Source organism: Solenopsis invicta, chromosome 10 (assembly GCF_016802725.1).
Source record: "Solenopsis invicta isolate M01_SB chromosome 10, UNIL_Sinv_3.0, whole genome shotgun sequence".
NCBI classification, from domain to species: domain Eukaryota; kingdom Metazoa; phylum Arthropoda; class Insecta; order Hymenoptera; family Formicidae; genus Solenopsis; species Solenopsis invicta.
In genome coordinates this window covers 10,894,499-10,916,603 of record NC_052673.1, presented here as the reverse complement: position 1 = coordinate 10,916,603, position 22,105 = coordinate 10,894,499, and the positions used below count along the sequence as shown (strand labels likewise).

Here is a 22,105-nt window from a genome sequence, read left to right as displayed (position 1 = left end):
TTCATAAATTAAAAATTTATGTTTAAAAAAAATTACAAAAAAAGATACATATATTTTTTCTTTCCTAATTTTTTCTTTAATATAAATTTTTAACTTAAGAAAAAATTAATAAAATTTGTAGTTTTAAAAAACCGTTTTTTTTTAATAGAAAAATTGTTTTGATGTAAAATTGATATAAAATTAATAGAAAAATTGATTTGCTGTTAAAATATATATTTTTACATAAAACAATATTTCTCTATCATTTCATATAAATTTAGTTTACGAATAAAATGTTAAATATGTTCGATAATTCATTATTTTGAGTAATCTTACTTTAAAAAATTTTGAATTTCTAAATTAATTCTATGAATAGTGCTTTTAAAAATTAATTGTTTAATTAAAACTAATTTTAAACTAATTTAATTTATTCTTTTAACGTAACTTTAAATTGAATTAGTTTTTTTGTTCGTGTAACTTTTAATGTAATTAAATTAATTTCGATCTTATAATACCAATCGAATTATAGAATAAATTATTTTCGAATTGATTTAACAGATCACAAAATTCTTTTGTAGAATAAAAGTATGCACCAAAAAAAGAATTGGATGGGCTAGATTTTATGAGAAAATCGAAAGAAAGAAGCCTGAGAGTACCATGCCTCCACGAGATTTTTTTAAAACGCCATCTCTACAACGTGGATATACACTACGATGCCAATGTATATACAGGTACTCCGTACTCGGAGAAAGCGTCGTCTAAATGTTGGCACACCTGACAAAAAGAGCGCCAAGCGAGCGTACCCAAACTTCGAATTTTATCTATCCTAACAGCTTTCGCATGATTCATTAAATCGTCTTGTCGTAATTTATGCGAGCACAATTGGGACGAAGCGCGAATATTGTGGGGGCGAATAAACAGGCAGGGCTGCGTTCAGAAACATCGCCCGGCACTCAGATATCATTCTATCCTTGTTTAACACTTGGTAAACAAGAAGGATAAAATGTCTTTGATATTTCTGAACACAGCCCAGTAAATTTAAATAAATTGACTCACCATTTGCCGCTGGTCGCTCCGCTCAGCTCCATCCAGCTCCGTTCCGTCCAGCTCTGTCCAGCTTCGTCTCGGTCGCAGCTCTCGAACATTCGAGATCCAAGATCGTCCTCACGATGATGAGTCTCGATTTACACTTGGCACGAATGCGCGATACTTCGCTTTCAACATTCCCGATACTCACGTCCGTCGAAAATTCGAGATACAGGATACGGGATAACGGAGAAGACGCGACTGAACGCGGCGCGACGTCCCGACCGACTAACCATTGCAGTCTGAAGGTTATGTAGACTCCAAGCTTCTCCTCATGACGATTCGTTTTGATTCTGAACGATTCGTCTTGATTCACGCACAAACGCGCGATCCTTCGTTTTCGGAACACTCTCGAAACACTTTCAGTACTCACGCGTCGGAAATTCGGGATTCGAGGCAACGGAGAAGTATACGAAACACGATTAAACGCGACACGACTTCGTATCATACATCGTATCCGACACGACGGATGTTAGCACGAACGGTCGACATTTCACTTCGCCTTCGACGCTCCACGAGTCTCTTGAAACACTCGCTTGCATCAAAAACTTGTACGGGACGACGAGGATGCGAGTTGAAATGCGCCACAACGCGCCGCGACCTTCCGCCGTGCTCCCTAACCGATCGACTGCTGCTACTGCGTAGCGGCGACGGTAGTGACGCCAGCGGCGCGCAGGCGCGTCACTTGGCCACGCGCCAGTCACGCTGCTACGCAGTGGCAGCAATCGAGTCGGCCGGTTAAGCGGGACAGCGAAAGTCATGGCGTGTCGCTGCGCATTTTAACTCGCATCCTCGTCGTCCTGTACGAGTTTTTGACGCGAATGAATGTTTCAAGAGAGCCGTGAAGTGTCGGGCGTTTGTTCCAATATCTGTCGTCGTCGTCGTGTCGGATACGATGCGTAGTGCGAAATCGTGTGGATCGCGTTCAATCGTGTTTCGCATCTTCTCCGTTGCCTCGAGTTTCCGACGCGCGTGAGTAGTAGGAGTACCAGAAAGTACCGAAAACGAAGATTTGCACGTTCGTGCCACGTGTGAATCAAGACGAATCGTCGTGAGGAGAATGTTGAATCTCGAACGTACGAGAGCTGCGGCCGAAACGGAGTTGGACGAAGCGACTATCGGTGAGCGGTGAGTTAATTTGCATCTATCGTATCTACTGTTCATTGTCCCTACAATTCGGTATTCGCGCCTTGTCCTCATTGCGTTCGCGTAATTATCGTTAATACGACGAATCAGTCTTGTGTAAGCGATTAGAACAGGAACGATTTGAAACTCGTGTACGCGCACTACGTCCACTCTTTGCCAGGTGTGCCAACAGTCGCGGGTGACGTGCATTCCAAGGTCTAACCTGTATTTTGGCATCGTAATGTATGTCTACGTTGTAGAGATGGCGTCTCGAAAAATCGTAATCGTGGTCGTGCATCGTGCTCGTGTTTAGATTTCTTTCTAAAATACATGAGCGATTTTATTGAGCCATCAGCAAGAGAGAATTATTGACATATCAGAAAGATCCGTGGCAAGCATTTTGTATAACTTGATTCGATTGTCAATTTCATTTGATCGGGTGAAATGAACGAGGCTAATGAATTGCCACCAGGGACAGCGTCGCTGCTCGAAGAACTCGAGAGTATGTATGATGTTTAAATAAATTCACATGTGTGTGCCGGCAAATTCTTATTACTGTATTTCATTGATTTTTGTTACCAATCGTCATTTGATCTTAACACTTAACGGACACCTCTTTTCCGGATTATTCCATGGGTCATTTAATTTTCATCGCTTGCAAATATGTAAAAATTCTTGAGTCTTGCATGTCCTTTAATATTTTTGAAAAGTATGTATATATACATTGTTAATTTTCAAAAATTGTGTTATAAGTATTATGAATAATTATAGTCGAAAAAGATATTCCAAAGAAAAGAAAAAAAATAAGTAGAATTGCAAGTGACCTAAGTGTCTTTAAAGTGTTAAACTTAAATGCACTGTAGAATAGGACAAATTAATAATTTTATTCCTTTTAACAAAATAAAACTTATTAAATTACAAAGAGCAAGATCTGTAAAGTACAAAGACGAAACAAAGTTTAAAATTTGAAGTTTTTATAAAGTCTTTATCCCTTACCTCTAAATGTGTATCAATATCATATGGTCAATTATCAAATGACATTTTACTCTTTGTCAAGAAAAACTTATGGTTTTATTGAGAGATGGCAGAACGTTAATTGGCTATCTTAAAAGTGTCGATCAATTTGCCAACATAGTACTACAGAGTACCATTGAAAGAATTCATGTTGGTCAAGAGTATGGTGATATCCCGAGAGGTATTTTCATAGTAAGAGGGGAAAATGTAGTACTTTTAGGAGAAATAGTAAGCATTTCACAAGTTACAAAGCTATTTTACAATTCTAATAAATACTGACAATTCTGTGCAGTATTTTAATTAACAAATGCATCCACGTTACAGGACATAGAGAAGGAGAAGGTGTTGCCATTAAAAAAGGTGACAGTGGATGAGATTTTGGATGCTCAGAGGCGAGAACAAGAATCGAAGCAGGAGCAGAAAAAACGAATAAACAAAGCTCTGAAGGAGCGAGGCTTTGCATATATACCGGATTTAAGTCATGATGATATGTACTGACACACAAGTGTATCTATTCCTTTTTGTATGAATTTTATCCAATTAACTTACATTAATTAAATATAACTGCTGCATGAGATTCACAATAGTACATTACTTCCCGATCGTTTATAATGTAAATTAAAAAACTACAGAATATATCTGAAAATCTATCATTATTATATGTATTTAAAAATAAAAAGATAATACATTGTTGGATTTACACGGCTTCATATTTAGTATATAGATATAGATTAATACAGATTAACCTTGAATATAATCTTTCAAAATTTTTAACTTATATAACCATCGATTAAAAGTTGTATTATGCAAATTATTTCTCATATTCGATTTTACTTGTAAATATTCAAAACTCTGCATCGCAAATTTATTTGAGATACATAGAGATAGTAATTACACTTGATATCAAAGCGTATTGTTATGTATTATGCAATTTAACGATTACAAAATGAAGTACAAAAATATGTTGTTGCATTTCATAGTAATACATAGCTTTTAGAAACATCTCTTTATTAAGTTTATATATGTCATGAAAGAAAAATGAAAGTTCTTTTAAACATCTTGCATCATATGCACAGTTAGTAACAATTTAATTTCCACATAAAATGGAATAAATAATCCAGTTGTTGAATAATCAGTCATAAATTCGAGATGAAATTATATATAGGATATCTCATATAACTGGAATTCTGTTCATCTTTCAAAATAGTTGGAGATAGAAAAAAATTCAGAAAAAAATTTAAATGATTTTAAATGCTTCACAGTTCTCTGTTATTTTCATACATTTTCATACACAAGTTACGAAATACAGTTGCGCTCTTTTTTTTTACATAGAACCCCACATTTTAAACGTACTTATCGACACTGTTTTTCCTCTTACAAAAAACTTAGAAAGCAAAAAATATCGTAATATCTAACATCCAATAGGTATCTTTGAAATCAGTTAAAATAATTATAAAGTAACTAGCTGTTTTTTGCAAAGGAGAAAAAATTGTATAAATTAGTGCACTTAAAAATGTGGGATTTCATTTAAAAAAAGCGTACTTGTAATGCACTTATCACAAAAATGCATGAAGGTAGCACAGAAATGTGAATCAATTAAAATCACTTGATTTTGCTTTTAATTTTTGTCTATCTCCAATCGTTTTAAAGATATCCTATTTCTGCCCAATTACGTGAGACATACTGTATAAAAACTCATACCGGTCAACTTAAATTAATGTGGCAGTTTTGCTTAAAGTATATAAAGTAAAGAATTCTACTTATACTTAACGATATATTAATACTAGTAACTAAATAACTTTATATAGATAGCTAAAACGATGTTTCTTGAAAGCTATCTTGCATTTTTGCTGGATTTAATATTGATTCGTCTCGTTTATATTTGCACTCGTCGCTTCTTGTGCTCTTGATCACATTTTCTTTCGCTGATTTTTTTGAATCGTTTCGTTGTAAGCTGGTCCCTCGTTTTCGTGGAGAAGATGATTCCTCTGTTTTCTCAGTGGAATTATTCGCACTGTTTGTACTGCCGGATGCTATGCCGGAAGTGTCAGATTCTGGTTGATTACCGTCCAGACAGCATAATAGACTATCAGACAGCGTATCGTCATTCAATATGTTCAAATCGGATTCCGATGGCTCGAAGTCTCCCGTCCGCGACGTAAAACTGAGATCGACGGGGCTGGCGGTTAAGACGCTTCGCGACAACAGATACTCCCTAAATGTGCTCGTGATGGACATCGAACTTTTTTGCGTACAGGCACAACAGTTTGCAATAGTTTGTACACAGCTGTGTTTCTTGAACGTATCTAATCCATTATTTTCTGTAGTTTCGACATCTTTTGTGTTCTCTTGAGTTTGCACATTGTCCATACTGTTGTATGTCTGGGATTCTTCTAAAATGGAAGCGCAATTATTTATTGCACTAACCATGTCCAGATTTGATCCACGTAAATCACAGCTGTTGTTGCCAGTGACGAGATTGCATAAGTTCGAAGTTGAAACGATCATTACTGGCTTCCTGGACCGCGGAGTCATCATAGTTTCCTGTTACAAACAATTAAGAAATTGCATTTTTAGTTTTATATTATAATTTTAATTTCATATTTAATATTTTTTAAGTTATATTTTGCAGAAATATATTGCTTTAAATTTACGCACCTGCATAGCTTTCGTCATTTTTGTCGCGCTTTGCGTAATTGGACTCATGCTTCGGTCATTGTTAGTAATAGGAGTCAAGATATAATCGTTAGTTGCCAGGCTTCGTCGTAATAAACTCGATGGCGTCGACGTATGAACAGCGTACACATTTCTAAATCTGTTTTTTACCCTTGGAGATTGTAAATTAAATGTACATGCATTTTCAGCATGCAATTCAACATTCAAAGGGGCCTCGGATGATTTTACATTTGAGGTAAAAGTTTTTAAAGAAGAGTTTTGTACATTTAGTGTTGCAACAGATGGGAGGATAGATTCCGAGTTTCGTCGCATCAATTTACCGTCATTCGTTAAATTGTCACAGTGAGTTAGACTATGAGTAGAATACATTTCTAAGTCAGGTGGCTCGCTGAGTGGTCGCGTTAATTTGCTAGTGTCAGATTGACTATCCTCGTTAGTTATTACGTTAATTTCTTGAAAACTTGTACTTAAACTGAGCTCGATCGAACCCTTTTTTGTATCGTGCTGCGTACTACTTCCATCTAATTCTTGTCTCATGTTTGTAGATTCATTGATCGATGGTTTCTTCTTCATTTTACAATTTGTCAAAGTCTCATTCTTAATGCTATCTATACTACTTGTGTGTTTTGCATGTAAAAGATCGTTACTAGTAGTATCACAGTTTTCCGTGCTAAGTTCGTCGTTTGATTTGCTAAGAACCCCTCTTGCCGGAAGGAACGAGTCTTCTAGTTTCTATACCGTACATGCAAAGAAAATAGATAAACGTGCTATTGTTAGATACAAACAAATAATGAACAGACAAAATATTTCACAGAAAAATAAGAATATAATGAAAAAACTAACCATCGACAATATATTTTCTTCGCTGCTCGATCTAGTGATATTGCATCCAATATTAATATCAATGAATTTTTTGTGGCCCAAGATTTTCTTTTGAAAGATATGTTTCTTGATGGAATCCCCAATACTCTTGGTCTTGCAGTTCTTTACATGCCTAGGTGTACCTTGTCCATTCTCCTTATTAAACTGTTTTACGAGGCGCCGCTTTTTGGCAGATTCCGGCATGGCTTGTATATGAGCGTATAACTGCGCCAAGGCCGCCTGCGTGTCCTGCGTGGAATTAGCCTTCGCTGTTAATTTACGATCGACAAAACTGAACACAGTGTGGGCTGTACTAGTTGCGTCAGGTACCGACTCGTTCAGCTGCAATCATAAGGTTTTTAATTGTACTGCGCGAAGATAAAGCAGAAGTCTTTCTAATTTGATACTTACATCAGTCTTCTGAGGGCTCAGCAATTTTCTTTCTTGTTCCACCCAGTATGCTCTTATATCCGTAGCCAATTTCGGTGGAATCTCGAATAATTCTGTACCTTTCCTAATCATAAATGCGACTAGACACGACAAATTCTGAGAGTTGATGTGCAAGGCTTCAGGTGACAGTTTTCGTGGGCATAACAAGTGCGGTGTGAAGAGAGTGGCTAACGTATCGCTGTTCATTTTGTTACTGTGCTCATAACTCGCAGTCTTATTCAACAAGGTAAGAATAGCTTTCAGTAGAATTCTGTTAGGAGGTGGCAAAAGCAGTAACAGCAACTGTAAAGAGCTCAGTAATCTCGTATCGTTTGTCTTTGCATCTAGGCTGCACAATTCTGTAAATAATTTATAACAGCCATGACGAATATGATATACATAGAGAACGCAAGTAAAACTACAGATATCCCTCTACTTATGACAGGGTCATATTCTGGTCATAAATCAAATTGAACGTAAACCGAATAGTATTAATATATCATATAAATAAAACATTTCATACAAAATGATTGTTTTATTACTAAAAGAGATTATAGATTTTTAAGACAAAATTTTTAAAGATTATAATTCTTAATATATTTGCTATTATAAAATTAATAATTACCTTAAATACAGATTAATTTCAGCACGTGATTAACAAAAACAATATTTTCTCTTAAAAACCTCTCTTAATATAGATAATTAATTATGATATAAATAATAAGTTATAATATAGATAATTAATTATAAAATTATTATTTAATTTAAATCAGATTAACAAGTACTTCAATATAAATTACTAGTTCACATTTAGTTAACAGCATGCCAAGTGTAAGTCTGAAAATTCGTAAGTCAAAGTAGTCATCAAGAAAAAACAGAGTGGAATTGTGAATTTCAAGATTACGCCCATATGAATTATTTCTGGATTGCTAAAGTTATATTTACATAAATTGTTTCATATAGACAATACAAAGTAAATTATTGTAAATTGAATATAGAAAAAAGCAATTACGTTGTAAGATTGTCAATACATCTGACTTCAGTTAATGATAAAATAAAAATATGTAATATTAAAAATATATAAAAAATAGAATATAATTTTCATTTCTGATAAAATCTGAATCTTCCATGATAAAATACTGTTTACTTAGATAACATAAGACAGTTTACATAGTGTATAGATAACACACAAGACAATTTATACTTATATACGTACATCTATAATATAGATTATTTATATTTTATATGTAAATGTCCAACCCTGATAGAGGGATACCTCTGTATATGCTTTTCTTTAATTACCTGCAATCTGGCAATGAGCAGGATAATGCAGGTCAGTCAGCAGCGGTTCAGACAGTTCTGCCAGGAACCCTTTTAACACAGAGGCACAATCGTGTACGCTAAATCTACCATCATCGAGATCCAAAAATACACCTTGCGACATAGCTGTTTTCAAGTCCTGCTGTCTCGTTAACTTGCCAGTACGTCGAAATATTCCTTCTTGTATGATATCTGCAGAAAGAGAAAAAAAGACAACTATATAACTCAGTTCTGGAATTTCCCATTATCTTAATGTATTTACTTACTTTGTTCCTTAGACAGATAATCTATCAGTTGTGTCAAGTGATTTATACCGTTCTCAGATAACATAACACTTTCCGTACCCTTTTCTAGATTAACCGAAGATTTCGATTTCTTGGTAAAGCTTAGAAGACCCCATTTCTTCAATCTTGCCTTTTCGGTAGTACCATCGCTACTGAAGAAAGATCAATCAAGATGTTATCAGTATACACATTGTCTAATTTTATTACACCTATTTGATAACAAAAATTTTTTTGTAGCAGAGAATAGTTTATAGATTATCATTTATAACTAATAAACCAATGATCGAGTTTTATGAATAAAATCATCAATGACACAAGACGAACATAGCAAAGTATCAGATCTTGTAGTTTGTCGGAACAGGGTGTCAACGGTACGCCGATTGTGCGAGGAACAGTCGTGTAACGGGTTATCACTTACTCTTCCGTGTTAAGATCCAGTTCAAAGGACAGGTGCATTTTTACGAGCGTGTGAAATTGCTCGGGATTGACCTTTCGCATTCTAAAGACCAGCTTCCCGTCCACTCCATCGTTAAAATCTACCATCGTTGATGTTTGATAGAACTGGCAATTTAAATGCGCTGCTACATGTTGAATCTTGAATCCGGCAAACGGCAGTGATACCATACGCCCCATGGTCACATAATGCAAGAGGAATCATTTGAGAATGCTTTTCTGGGGAATTTCGTGAAGTCCTGCAAGGCGTTCAAAAAAAAAAACAAAAGAGGTTTGTTCGTTTCGCTTGCATTCAGCATCTTCGTTGTTTCTCTCTCCTACGCCCAAATATATATTTATCTTTCAAGCGCAAAAATTTGTCAAGCAACGCGAACAAACCTATTGTTAATTTAAAGTATTTTATAAATATTTCAAATACATTTGCATTAATTTTTACATAAATTATAATTTGTAGAAAGTGGACAAGAAAAGCAAAAGAGTACGATCATCCTTTTTTTGCCTTCGAGATTTCGAACAGAAAAAATTGACCAATCGCATTTGAATAATTCGGTCAACTAATTAATGCGATTGGTTAATTCTCTCTTTGTCCGAGATCACAGATCGATTTCCAGTATCGTGGACAGAGGGCTCAACATCTGGCTATTCTCAAATATAATTGGTCAATTAAGCTAATCGAAAATGGTAAAACCGGTTCATAAAATAAAAAATATAAATTTGGCAAAAATTGGCAGCACTGACGGCTAACCACGGCTAACGTTTATGGCGTAACAGCAAAACTACTCGCCGTAGCACGATCACGGGAGACACCTGTGACCGCGGCGAGGTGCGTGCAAACGTGGAAGGGATAACATGGCTACCGCCTGGTGACGTTCCGCTCGGCCGTCGTGGGTATCAGATGCTCCGGGAAACATCTGGTGGAACGTTTAGAGAGCGTGCGCCGCCGATAGCGATCCCATCGAGAGAGAGCAACGCGCGTCGTGTGTGAGGATCGTACGCGAGGGAGGCGTCACGCAGTGACAACGCAAACATGATGAACATGTGGAAAGTGCGGGAGCTGATGGACAAGGCGTAAGTCCGATCCCGAGGGATGCCTGTCTCTCTAACCTTGCCTTGCGTTTTCCCCGAGCGCATTTCTTTCGTCGGCGCGTCTCCAAATTGCCTTCCTTCTTGCCCCTCCCCCATCCTCCTCGCTCTCTCGCGTGTAATTGTGTAAGACATTGGAAAAAATTGTACATGCTCCTTAGAACTCGTGAACGTGTCACGCGACCGTCGATCGCGTGAGAGAACGGATGACGGTCGAAGATCCTCGTTCGCCGATTACGTCGCGCGACAGGATGCGGCCGCTTTCGGTACGTCTCTCGTCGCAGCATGAGAGCGAGAAAGAGGCGGGGGAGAGAGGGAGAGACTTGTAAAACTGGAACGGCGCGGGGATAATTTTATGGCGCGACCTTGAGATTCGAGTGTGCGGTGTGTGCGATAAACGATGCGAAAACAATCGTGTGGATTAATGACGGATGGCGCGGGCCTCCCCTTTCCCTCCCGCCTTCCCTTCTGTCCGCGCCCACCTTCCTCAGGTGCGCGCGTATTTGTTTTGTCAGCGCTTCCCGCGGTTTCGAAACTTCCTCTTGACCATCGTTTTTTGGGAGGCTCCTTTCCCTCTTGCGCTTTTCAAATTATTTACAAGTTGTTATTTCCGTACATTCGCTCTTAATTGGAATCGAAGATTACACAGTGGCTCGTTATTCTGGTGAAAATTTTTCTCATAATTTTTATATGAATTGGAACATTTTTCAAAGATATTCAGAAAATTTATATTATTTCTTAAAATTTATTGTACATATAAATTTTAAAATATTTTGAGATTTCTCATTTCATAGTTTCTAAAATATGCTTTTAACTTTTTTAGATTTTATAACATTTTTGTCAGAAATTATAGAACAAAATTTTAGAATTCTTAGGATTTTTTATAATTGATTGAAACATTCTGAGAAAAGACGTAAACTTTCTGAGTATTTCTAAAAAATGCTCTGATTTGTATAAAAAATCTGAGAAAGTTATAAAATTATTTATAAAATTATTACAAAAATTCTGAAAAATATATGAAAAATTCTGAATAAAATTTTTACTAGGGTAGATTTGAAGAGTTAATGTGTGGAGAAGGATAGGAAGAATTGTTTTTTTTTTTAAGTTGCCATTTCAGAATCCTAGCTTACACATTGTTGCCAAATTTTGTTTGTAACATCAAAAGTTGAAAGCAGAATTCTTAATTCAGTGGCTTAGTTTTAGTTTACTTCATCTTCAGCTTCAAAATTTATGGCACGATTCTGATAGGAGGTGAAACAAACTGATGACGTCAAAATGACTTATTTACACATTTATACATGTTTACGTTATGTGCATTTTTTTCATGTAGACAATAGAGGCAATGTAGTTTGTAAATTGAATAGTACAATACAAAAGAAGTGATTATAGTTATAAGAATGTTAATATGTCTGACTTTAGTATTGATAAAATAAAATTATGCAACCTTGACCAAAATTGTTAGGCTTATATTTTTCTCGTTTATCTATAATTCTTTTATCTGTATTATTTTCAAGACTAAATGAGTTCGTGTATATTTTTTAAATAAATTATGTTAAAGTTAATGACTTATAAAACTAATTCAATACGTGAAAAATTACGTGAAGATAAAAATTAATTAAAAGTTACGTAAAGATAAAATTAACTTAAAAATTAATTGGAAAGCATTCATATTAAATTAGAAATTTGTAAATTTTTAAAGTTGGATTACTCAAAACCATTATAATATAGATTATATTTAGTATTTTATTTGTAAGTTAAGTTTATATGATATAACAAAGAAATATTGTTTTCATGTGGAAATGTTTTTTTTCTTTTATAATTTTTTTACATAGATAAATTTTTAACTTAGGAAAAAAGTTAATAAATTAAAATTAATGTTTTAGAAATAAAAATTAAATGATTTAAAATTAACTAATTTAAGTTAAAAGTTATTAACTTTTTAACAAGTACCCAATCCTGATTATTTAACATTTATTACTGGTTTTATACATAAGTTTAAAGGATTCTTAAAATAAAGGATAATTCACATTTTAATTTCTGTTTAAATCCTTCTTAGTTAAAAATATAAAAAGTATATAATGTGTCTAATATTTTTGGCCAAGGCTGTAATGATAAAAATATTTAAAAAATAGAATATAATTTTCATTATTTTTGATATAAAATCTAAATCGTTTATGAATTCATAGGTGATTGTTTACATAGATGATACATAAGACATAGCTTTCATAATTTACATTGCATACGCGTAATGTACACTGAAAAATTTGTTTAAATGAAAAAAAATACGTTTTCTTAATTTATATATTTTTTTATGTAAGCATTTGTTTTGTTTGAGTAAAATATTTACTTTTAAGTGGACATCTTAGTCGTATATAATTTTGTATTACATTGTTTTACATTTAAATAATGGTTTTACAAATAAGTTAATAATACTATTTTTTATTAAATTACTCTCTTAGATTAAAAAAATATGATTATCTTGGATATAAAAATAATCTAACAGTGAAAAAAATATTTTCTAGAACTATGGAAAAAAATGCTTGATTAAAAATTATTTCTTTATTTTGTTCACATAAATATTTCAACTAAGAAATTTTTAACTTAATTGCAAGTAACTAATCCATTGAGTAAATAATCTTTTTGTGTTCAGTAAACTTTTTCTTGTTTTACGATATTTTTTCCCTCATTGTAGATTATATTTTACGCATGAATGCCCTACCTTGATGTAATCATCTTTTGGAGAGAAATTTAAAAAGTATTAAACCAGCAAGCATTTTTTGCAATCTCTTACTCAATCGTACTTGTGATCGGTGAGCTCTTTTAATGCCTCAGGCATGCGGGACGCACTAAAGAAGTTTATTTGCACGATATGACATTCTGATTCTTATCGGTCGCGCCTGGATACTTGTTTAGAATTACGAAAGTCTTCGATTCGTATACTCTTTCTTACTTCATGTATCGACTTTACTAATTGTTGCCGATACTTTTAAAGATAAAGACGAGTTGTTAAGTTTGTTATTTAGATGTACGTAGTTTTTGCAGTTTAACCGATTATTTTAATGATCACTTTAATAATTACTTGAATAGATATATTAACAATAATTTTTTTAAATAAACTAATGACAATTTTTTATTCTTTTTTAATGAAATTTTACATTTATATTCTGCAGGATTGTACTGTAATTTTCAAGATTACGTCATAACTTATTTACGTATTATTTACGTTGTTTTGTGTTTTTTTACAGGGATTTTTTTATGTAAACAATACAAATGAAATTTATTAGTTAACACAATACAGAAACAAAATAATAACAGTGGATAAGAGGAAGTGCCATTTCTCGGTTGAAACGGATTTTGGTGTTTAATTATTTTCATATAAATTAAATATATTTTTCAATTCTACAACTGCGTGCCGATATGATTATTCGACTTAAAACGCAACCGTAAATTGAAACCAGAAATAATATCTCAAATTTGATCGTCAAATTTAATAATGATACTACAAGCATTAAAAAAAATTGTAGTAAAAAATTTATTGCGAAAAAAGTAATTAGTTATAAGATTGTTAAAAGACTCCTATAGCATATTATCGACATTTTTTTATTTTAAATTATCTTCGAATTGTCTTTACGAAAATGTTTAGTTTTTTTACACAGTTAAAGTACGCACGCAAAAATCAATTTCATGTTGATGACAAAAAGTTTTTTAACTTTTTAATATATATTAATACGAGTATGTTCGAAAAAATTTTTTTATTACCATCGCTTTTGCTCTTTTTATTTTTGTGCGCATTTTAATTGTGTAAAAACTCTCTTGCAATTCCGTAAAGCCAATTTAAAAGTATCTTGAAATTACGCATGGAAAATTTTTAGATACACTACTCTTTTACATTAAAGCTCACTTTCAAAGTACAGTATTGTTTTCATGTAATCCCTAACACGAACTAAGCTTGTTTTATTATGTATAAAATATAAAACTTCTATATAAAGTAAAAATGTGTTGCGAATCCCTCTATTCTGACAAACTAAAGAATTTGTTACAAAAAATATTATCTTAAGCCAAGATGCGAACTAACTTAATAATTATTAATTTGTTCATTCAATAAGTTATATATCTTTACTCTAACTAGAGTTTTAGTATCTTTTTTTTGGGGGGGGGGAGAGTTGAAAGATTAACAAGATAACATTTTAACATCTGTATTAAATTGCATTTGATCGATAAATATGATTAATACAGACGTTTTTCACAATCTCGTGCTTAATCTTGCTCGTCGAAAACGATGTTTGGCGATGACGCATCGCTAACTCGATCCGCAGCGAATTAATCTTACTGAATTAATTAAGTTTGCGAGTTACGCGAACTAATAATCCTGATAAATTAATCTTGGATTATCCGACACAATAAGCCGCGTGATATACCTCGGAAACCTACATAATGGCTTTAAACTGCGATCATTTACGTAATAATTCATGGCTCTATGCGCTTTTGTCGCATGAATGCGTTTTGCACGTACGCTAATGTGTTTGCAGATCAAATTAAGGCAAAAAGGGAGAGAAAGAGAAAGAGAGAGAGAGAGAGATTGCTGCTATACTTAATTATTTCTCATAAATAGTATAACGTTAATAATAGGAAGATCATCATTGTAAGTAACCCTTTCACGTTTGCGTGATCCAGCTGTTAAAGTGATCTGTGAGCGAGGATATAAACAGAATCGTTTGTTCGTGTATGTACGTGATCTACACATACTTGCGATGGGTATTACACGATTTTATCAGCAGTTTTTTGCGGAAATAATTATCACGCCGAGTAATTGGCGGTTCGACGGGTGCAACACGTTGTTATACGCTCAATTTAATAACGGATTATTCACGATTTACAGTTTTTGCATACGTCATAGATTTGCACGTGCGAAAATTTATATTACAATAAAATAATATACTTTGCAGGACTAATGTCGTGATGAATTATACGGAAACGGAGGCCAAAGTTCGGGAGGCAACCAATGACGACGCATGGGGTCCCACAGGTACGATCTATATACGTTCCCGACAATAGCTTTACTGTGTACCTTACCATGTGGAAAACCCGTAAATTAATTATACGGAATGCTTTACTTTTTAAGGTGCAATGATGCAAGAACTGGCTCAGGCCACATTCACGTACGAGCAATTTCCAGAGGTAATGTCCATGCTCTGGAAGAGGATGTTGCAAGAGAATAAACGAAATTGGCGACGAACGTACAAGGTACGCGATCGCGTTTTTCTTGCAATTATATTACATCGCACATTCAAGAATAATAAAGCGTAAATCAACTTTTAAGTCCATAAATAAGTATGAAAAAATCTTTTTTGATATGACAAATTAATTATTTATGTCTATATGTTATATTATGAATTGTCTGCGGAACATTTCGACTTATTAGTCATCATCAGTTAAATTAGTGACAATACATTATTTAAAAAATGAAAAGTAAAGGCAATAAAGATAATAAATTTTATTACGTGGAAGATACCGAAAGCGGAATCGTATTATAAAAGTATCGTATTATAAAGTAGTAAAGAAGATGACCATGGATAATACGAATAAATTTTATTTTCCAGCCATACTTTGTGAGATTATTGCATTAATCTTCATTTTTTTTTTTTACAGTCATTGCTCCTCCTTAATTACTTAGTTCGTAATGGCTCGGAACGGGTCGTTACATCGTCACGCGAACACATCTATGACCTCAGGTCTTTGGAAAATTACACCTTTATTGATGAATTTGGAAAAGATCAAGGAATTAACATTAGACATAAAGTTAGGGAATTAATCGATTTTATTCAAGACGATGACAAACTTAGGGAGGAAAGGAAAAAAGCCAAGAAAAATAAGGATAAATACGTTGGCTTATCGAGCGAAGCGATGGGAATGAGATTTGGAGGTGGTGACAGATGGATGGATAATCCTAAATGGAACAAATCCGGCGCAGAAACGTATAACGACTGGGACAGTCGCGGAAAAGGATTTGAGGATGCAAATAACAGGTATATATCTACTACATTTGTTTTTTTCATTATCATATGTGAATGCATTTAGAAAGGCATGCTAACTCGAATGCATTTTTTTGTGTACAGGATATAAATAAAATAATGTAATCACCTAGGAAATACTGCTTGTTTTATTAATAAGAGACTAGTCTTTTTTTTAATACAGATTCTATCCTTAATAAATAACTATGTTAAACTTGCTTTATTTACAAACGTAATGAATAAAAAATTAACGATCGAGCAGATTAAAATAAATTTTTAGCGTGTAATAATTTTCTTTATTTACGAAATAATCTTTTGATCATTTTTTCAAGTTTGATAACAATTTCGAAAATTATCAAACGTTTCGACTTTTATAGTTTTCTTCAGCGGACATTATTATGTGTGATTCTATATATTTTACATAAGTTATTCTTTGTTATTCCAACGTTGGATGCAATGATTGCAATAAAAGAGCTATATTTTTCGCAATTACTGAGCAAAATAATAGATTTTATCTTTGTTGGAATAAAGTTATACATTGCTTGAATAGGATACAATATTTTTCAATGAAATATTGTACTATTTTCTTTAGAACATCCTTTAATTGCTTACATGGTGGAAGAGAAAATTTTTCTTTTCACTCTATCTTCCAAAATTATCCTTTGCTCTCTAAAACTTCATCATTTTTTCTTGGTTAGCGTAACTACTTGATTTAAATTTTATTGAATCATTGTGAGTAGGTTTGAAGAGCAAAATAAAAAATAAATTTCCTCCAATATCTTTTGAAATATATTTGGTTAAAAGAATGATATAATATTACACTAATGATTATTTAAGCATTGTATGATTTTATTTCAACAAGGATAAAATCTATATTAAAAATATGATGAGCCAACTTCTTATTAATAAAATAGTGTATTTTTTTGATGTTACTTTGTTTATTCTTTGTAATTTTTTACGTTCTCTACAGCGACGATGGCGAAAGAGAAGACTCGGACAATGATACTAGTCCAAAGAAAGGTGGAAGAGAATATAGAGATACGTTAGACAATATAAGTCAAGTTGGTAAATCTGCTCAAACATCAGTATCTTCTACAAATGCATCTCCGGCACGAACAATGAGAACTATCAAAAAAGTAGATCTCGGAGCGGCAGCAAATTATGGAAAAGAGCAATCTAATGTAAGTTTAAAGAATAAGTTTGATTTTGTCATTAAATTTTTTGTATTTAATATACAATATATAATTACGTATAGATATAATAAGATTAATTAGAATGTATTTTGTGTTTTTGTAGAATAGTACACTGGTACAAAAAAATAATAGTTTATCATCGCCGAAGAATCAACAAAAGACCAAAAATGATATATTAAATGACATTTTTGAATCGCAAAGCGACAATAGTAGACTAGACGATGATGATTTCAATCCACGAGCAAATACTCAGTCATTTGCTCAACCGCAAAATGCAAATGCGGATTTTGGCGATTTTACTAGCGCCTTTAATAATCCCGCGACGAATCCTGTTAAGACGAAAGACAGCGATGAATTTGCCGATTTCACATCTGCCTTTAACAATGTCGTTATATCTAATCCTCCAAGTCAGCCACAATCGCAAATCAATTTGATGGGTGTAACAATACCAACTGTAAATAATCCGATAGCGAATAATATGAATAATAGTAACATGATGTATAATGCAATGCAAACCGCAAGCACAACAGCAACTACTGGAACTCCCGTTACTCAAAAGACATCTAATGATTTATTTGATTCCTTGTCGTTACCAGATCTTAATAATCAAGTCACAAATAATAATACAGGTAGAGGATCATACATTATTTAGAAATAATTGTATATTTTTTTAGTAAAATAATAGATTTTTTATTCTGACTTTTTTACTTATTAATGAAAATAATTTTGAAAATAATTTTTTTTTAGTGACGTCAAATACGGATCTCTTGTCGGACTTGGATGGTTTGAATGCCCCAGCCATGAGGTTATCCGATGGACGAATAAATAGCTCTAACAATTCGAACATTTTTATAGGAATGAACAATACACCTACTAGTACCGTAAATTACGCAGGTGAGTACTCAGGAAACATAATTTGATTGATTTCTTTAATTAGACGATTAGTAAAACTTTTATTAATAATATTTTTTTGTAACTATAAATTATTTCTAACGTGTGCATACACGATATTTATGTAACATGATGCATGATAAGTAATATATTACAAAAATTATGAGATTAAATAAGATTTTTGAACTATTTTAATTATTAATCATATTACATTAACCATTTGATAAGAAAGAAGAATTTTAAATTATTATTGCATGCGTTTCCGCGAAAGAAATTCGTACGTGAAGTACATATCCCCGGAATTTGAAGCTAATGTAATTCCCCCAAGATAGTCTTTCCTTGCAGCCTGTAAATACGAAGAGAGCATCGTGTCGATCGAGAATCTCTCCAATAATGCCGCCAATCAATTATTGGAAGTATTGTGCACCATGCGCGACATTAAAAGTCACGCTGATTTGGAGAAAATAAGATCGTCCGTTACGAACTACGTCAGATTTTTACCGGGGCCTGTTACTCCGCAAAAGTACAGTGGTCTTGATCTCGACATGAGAGTGGATGCCATATTGTACGGAAGAATTTTGGAAGAGATAATCGATAAATTCGATCATGATTGGCCGCTAAATGAAGACGGCCTGGATCCTACGATCGAAAAGTTGATGATCGTTGATGGTGCAACCGTTTTTATGTTAGTAGAAGCCTTAAGAGCTTTAACTACCGCATTAAATGAGTCTAAAAATGAGAAGAAAACTCACGTTATTTCAATGTTATTAAACAATCTGTTAAAGAGCGAGGAGATATTTTCGGGGATATTGAACGTGTGTAGGGACGAAGAGCGATCTCATATGCAGGAGGAGGAACTCGATCAGATTTGGCGAAGTGCGACACAAATTTTAATCTCTCTACCCAGTCGCGTATCAAATAAACTGCAGTTCACCACGCCGAAATCTTATACGCCGCAAGTTTATGTGAAGCTCCTCTGTTTTCACATATCTTGCGCGATATCGTTTATCAATGAGTTATGCAAATATGGCATTAAATCAAAAATATCTGTACTCTCATTTTTAATCAGCAAGATTGTAGTTAGCTTGAAGCCATGCGATTTCATGTGTTTTGTTGATATTTTTGAAGAGTGGTGCCTCGAAAATAAAAGGAACGAGCGACGTCTAGTCGAAGATATATTTCGCGGATTGGATTCGACCGCCATTGAGCACATAGCCGTTTTGTTCTTAAAACGTTGCGATTCTGAACTCGGTGTGCGTCCCATTTTCGGCAATTTATTAACGGACTCGAATTGGAGGTACATTTTAACGACCAAAATTCCTTTAATGCGTTATTACGAGGACGAAAAGCTAATTATAAATTTAATTTCCTATCTGTCATCTTTTTCGAACAAAGATAACATTTTATCAGAATTACTGATCAAGCTTTTGGAAATTTGGAGGGATAAAAGTATTTTGAATCATGTATCTGCGGAACAGCACAAATACATTACAAAGCTGATTGTCCTGTCTGTAAAAACTTGTAAAGATCTTTTAAGTAGTGCTGAAAAGGACCAGTGTCAGAAACTCTTGCTTTCTGGAGTATCCGTCCATCTCGAGTGTACAAATATAACTTTGAGAGCGATGGGTATGATGGTCGCCGAGATTTGTATAAATTCTTTGTGTAACACCGATAACGCACCGAAATTAAAATTCGAATACGATAGCATGCCTGCACCAGTATTGGAATTGCTTCAATCTTTAAAGGATCTAAATACGCTTGAAATGACTGTAAATATACAAGAACAATACGAGCGAAGTGGCGACTTAATAGCCGGAAATATTGTTTTTGATTCTGTGAGTAGCAGGAAAATCTACGAATTGGGTGTTGATTGTGACATCTTACCCAGTATTGAAAATCTGTCGAGCGAAAAAATTGAAGCAAATATACACGTTTCAGAAAATAGCGAGATAAGAGATAATCTAACGAAGAAGAATGAAACGAAACAACAGGCGAAGCTGGATTACGATGACGATTCGGATCTAGACAGTGACGATGATTTGGTTCCTTACGATATGAGCGACAGTAAACCATCCAGTAAGATACGCCCGACGTATCTACGAGATTTGGTCGATAATTTAACGGATGAACGTACTTTTTCCAATCCCGATGTTTTCTCCGAATCTCTGCTAGTCTGCGAAGAACTAATATTGACGCAGTTACCGAACGATGATGTGTCTTTTGCGATAGAACTCCTGCAACTTCTCGTCACGTTAAGGCAGCATTCTTATGTGGAGAATTTTGAACGTGTCATTTTCAAATGTTGCGTGGCGATTGTAACTGTGCGCCCGAAGGAATGCGCAGAGTTTCTCTGCAAAGAATTTTACGAGGACATGGGGAAGTACTCATTGAGCCATCGCTTGCTGTTCTTAGATATATTGGCCGAGTCCGCCAGGCAATTATCAAAAATTGATGTCGGCGACACAGATAGCGCCGATACTACCGTAGATACTGTAATCAAGAAGAAACGAATTCCGAGCCGTATATCACTTTTCATCGATACGCAAGAGAATAAAAGACAACAAGAATGGTATGACGAAGACTTCGACATTGATCTGAAAGCGTCGGAAAATCAATCTACAAATTGGCAAGAGATCGTCGATAAAAGAATTGAGTCTCGTACGAGACGATTTGCGCATCATTCCAAATCTCCCAAGTTACATATTAATTATTTTGGAAATGTAGTTTCTTCATTTTTTTATCCGCTTCTGCATGGTTTTGGCCATCGTGATATCCTTAAGCTTAGTAACTTGAACACTTACCAAGATCAGGAAAATATTTTGCTGCTACGTTATTTGAAAACGTTGTCCGCCATAATGTTGGCGGCGCAAAATTGTCCGCTGGCATCGAAGATGGGCAAAGAGATATTGGAGCTTATGTGGACAGTGAGGAATCACTATGAGGCGACAGTGCGATTAGCCGTTACAGAAAATATCGGATCTGTACTAATTGCAGTGCCAAAGGATGCTATCATCAACGAATTGTCTGAGCCTTTAATGGAAATAAAAGAATGGCTTGTGTTGTCGCAGAACGTCGTTAATGGCGAACATGATGCAAATTGCAGAGCCTTAAACGCGAAAGTGCTCTCTTTTATTTATTTGATCATAAGCTCCACTTTTAATGATGTATAGATTAATTGAGAGTTAATTATTGTTAGAACACTAGAATAGAACATTTATTATTAGAAAGAACTTGTGCCATTTTTACAATATTATCATCATTTATATGAATATTATGTATGTACAATTCCATTTAGACTATATTTTGTTTTTAGAATTAATTTTTGTATGTGCGAGAGGTACAAATTATGAACTATATTATATATGTAATTTAAATATAAAAAAAGCTTTGTTATTAGTGTAATTTTTAATTAATCCTCATATGTTAACATTAATTTTTTATAAAATTAAATGTTTTTAATGAATGAAATGTTTGACGCATATTTATATGACTTGATAAAACATAAAATTTGTACAACGATGTTTTTATAGTATTTTGTAAAGTACACATTATTTTATTTTATTTAAATCTTTGAATTAAGTAGGATTGTAGTATCATAGCAAAATTTATTTTTAATTGCTATAAATTAAGATTGAATATTAAAATTGTTTTTAAGTATAAATTTGTGTTGAACACGTGAGAAAATTTGTATATACAGATA

At 33.7% G+C, this 22,105-nt stretch overlaps 3 protein-coding genes across 5 annotated transcripts; 2 read left to right on the top strand and 1 right to left on the bottom strand.

Annotated features, from left to right (window-relative positions):
- The first annotated feature begins 2,379 nt into the window (after positions 1 to 2,379).
- On the top strand, positions 2,380 to 3,872 carry LOC105205320 (U6 snRNA-associated Sm-like protein LSm1). The gene is made up of 3 exons (XM_011174669.3): positions 2,380 to 2,692; positions 3,248 to 3,432; positions 3,529 to 3,872. The coding sequence occupies exons 1-3, from the start codon at positions 2,635 to 2,637 to the stop codon at positions 3,700 to 3,702; spliced, it is 417 nt and encodes a 138-aa protein (XP_011172971.1). The 5' UTR covers positions 2,380 to 2,634; the 3' UTR covers positions 3,703 to 3,872.
- Positions 3,839 to 9,422, bottom strand: LOC105205321 (rho GTPase-activating protein 19). Of its 3 annotated transcripts, none has more exons than XM_011174670.3 (7): positions 9,193 to 9,422; positions 8,757 to 8,926; positions 8,473 to 8,682; positions 7,153 to 7,529; positions 6,724 to 7,083; positions 5,863 to 6,612; positions 3,839 to 5,748 (listed from the first exon to the last, which is right to left on the bottom strand). In XM_011174670.3, the coding sequence occupies exons 1-7, from the start codon at positions 9,405 to 9,407 to the stop codon at positions 5,017 to 5,019; spliced, it is 2,814 nt and encodes a 937-aa protein (XP_011172972.2). In that variant the 5' UTR covers positions 9,408 to 9,422; the 3' UTR covers positions 3,839 to 5,016. The 3 variants fall into 3 exon arrangements, with proteins under 3 accessions (XP_011172972.2, XP_011172974.2, XP_039310561.1); XM_011174672.3 differs by having other exon boundaries at positions 8,757 to 8,923; XM_039454627.1 differs by lacking the exon at positions 5,863 to 6,612.
- Positions 9,423 to 10,254: 832 nt separating this feature from the next.
- On the top strand, positions 10,255 to 21,798 carry LOC105205319 (telomere length regulation protein TEL2 homolog). Its single transcript, XM_011174668.3, has 8 exons — positions 10,255 to 10,295; positions 15,257 to 15,336; positions 15,433 to 15,554; positions 15,960 to 16,336; positions 17,292 to 17,502; positions 17,618 to 18,143; positions 18,262 to 18,408; positions 18,751 to 21,798. The coding sequence occupies exons 1-8, from the start codon at positions 10,255 to 10,257 to the stop codon at positions 21,573 to 21,575; spliced, it is 4,329 nt and encodes a 1,442-aa protein (XP_011172970.1). The 3' UTR covers positions 21,576 to 21,798.
- Positions 21,799 to 22,105: the final 307 nt, after the last annotated feature.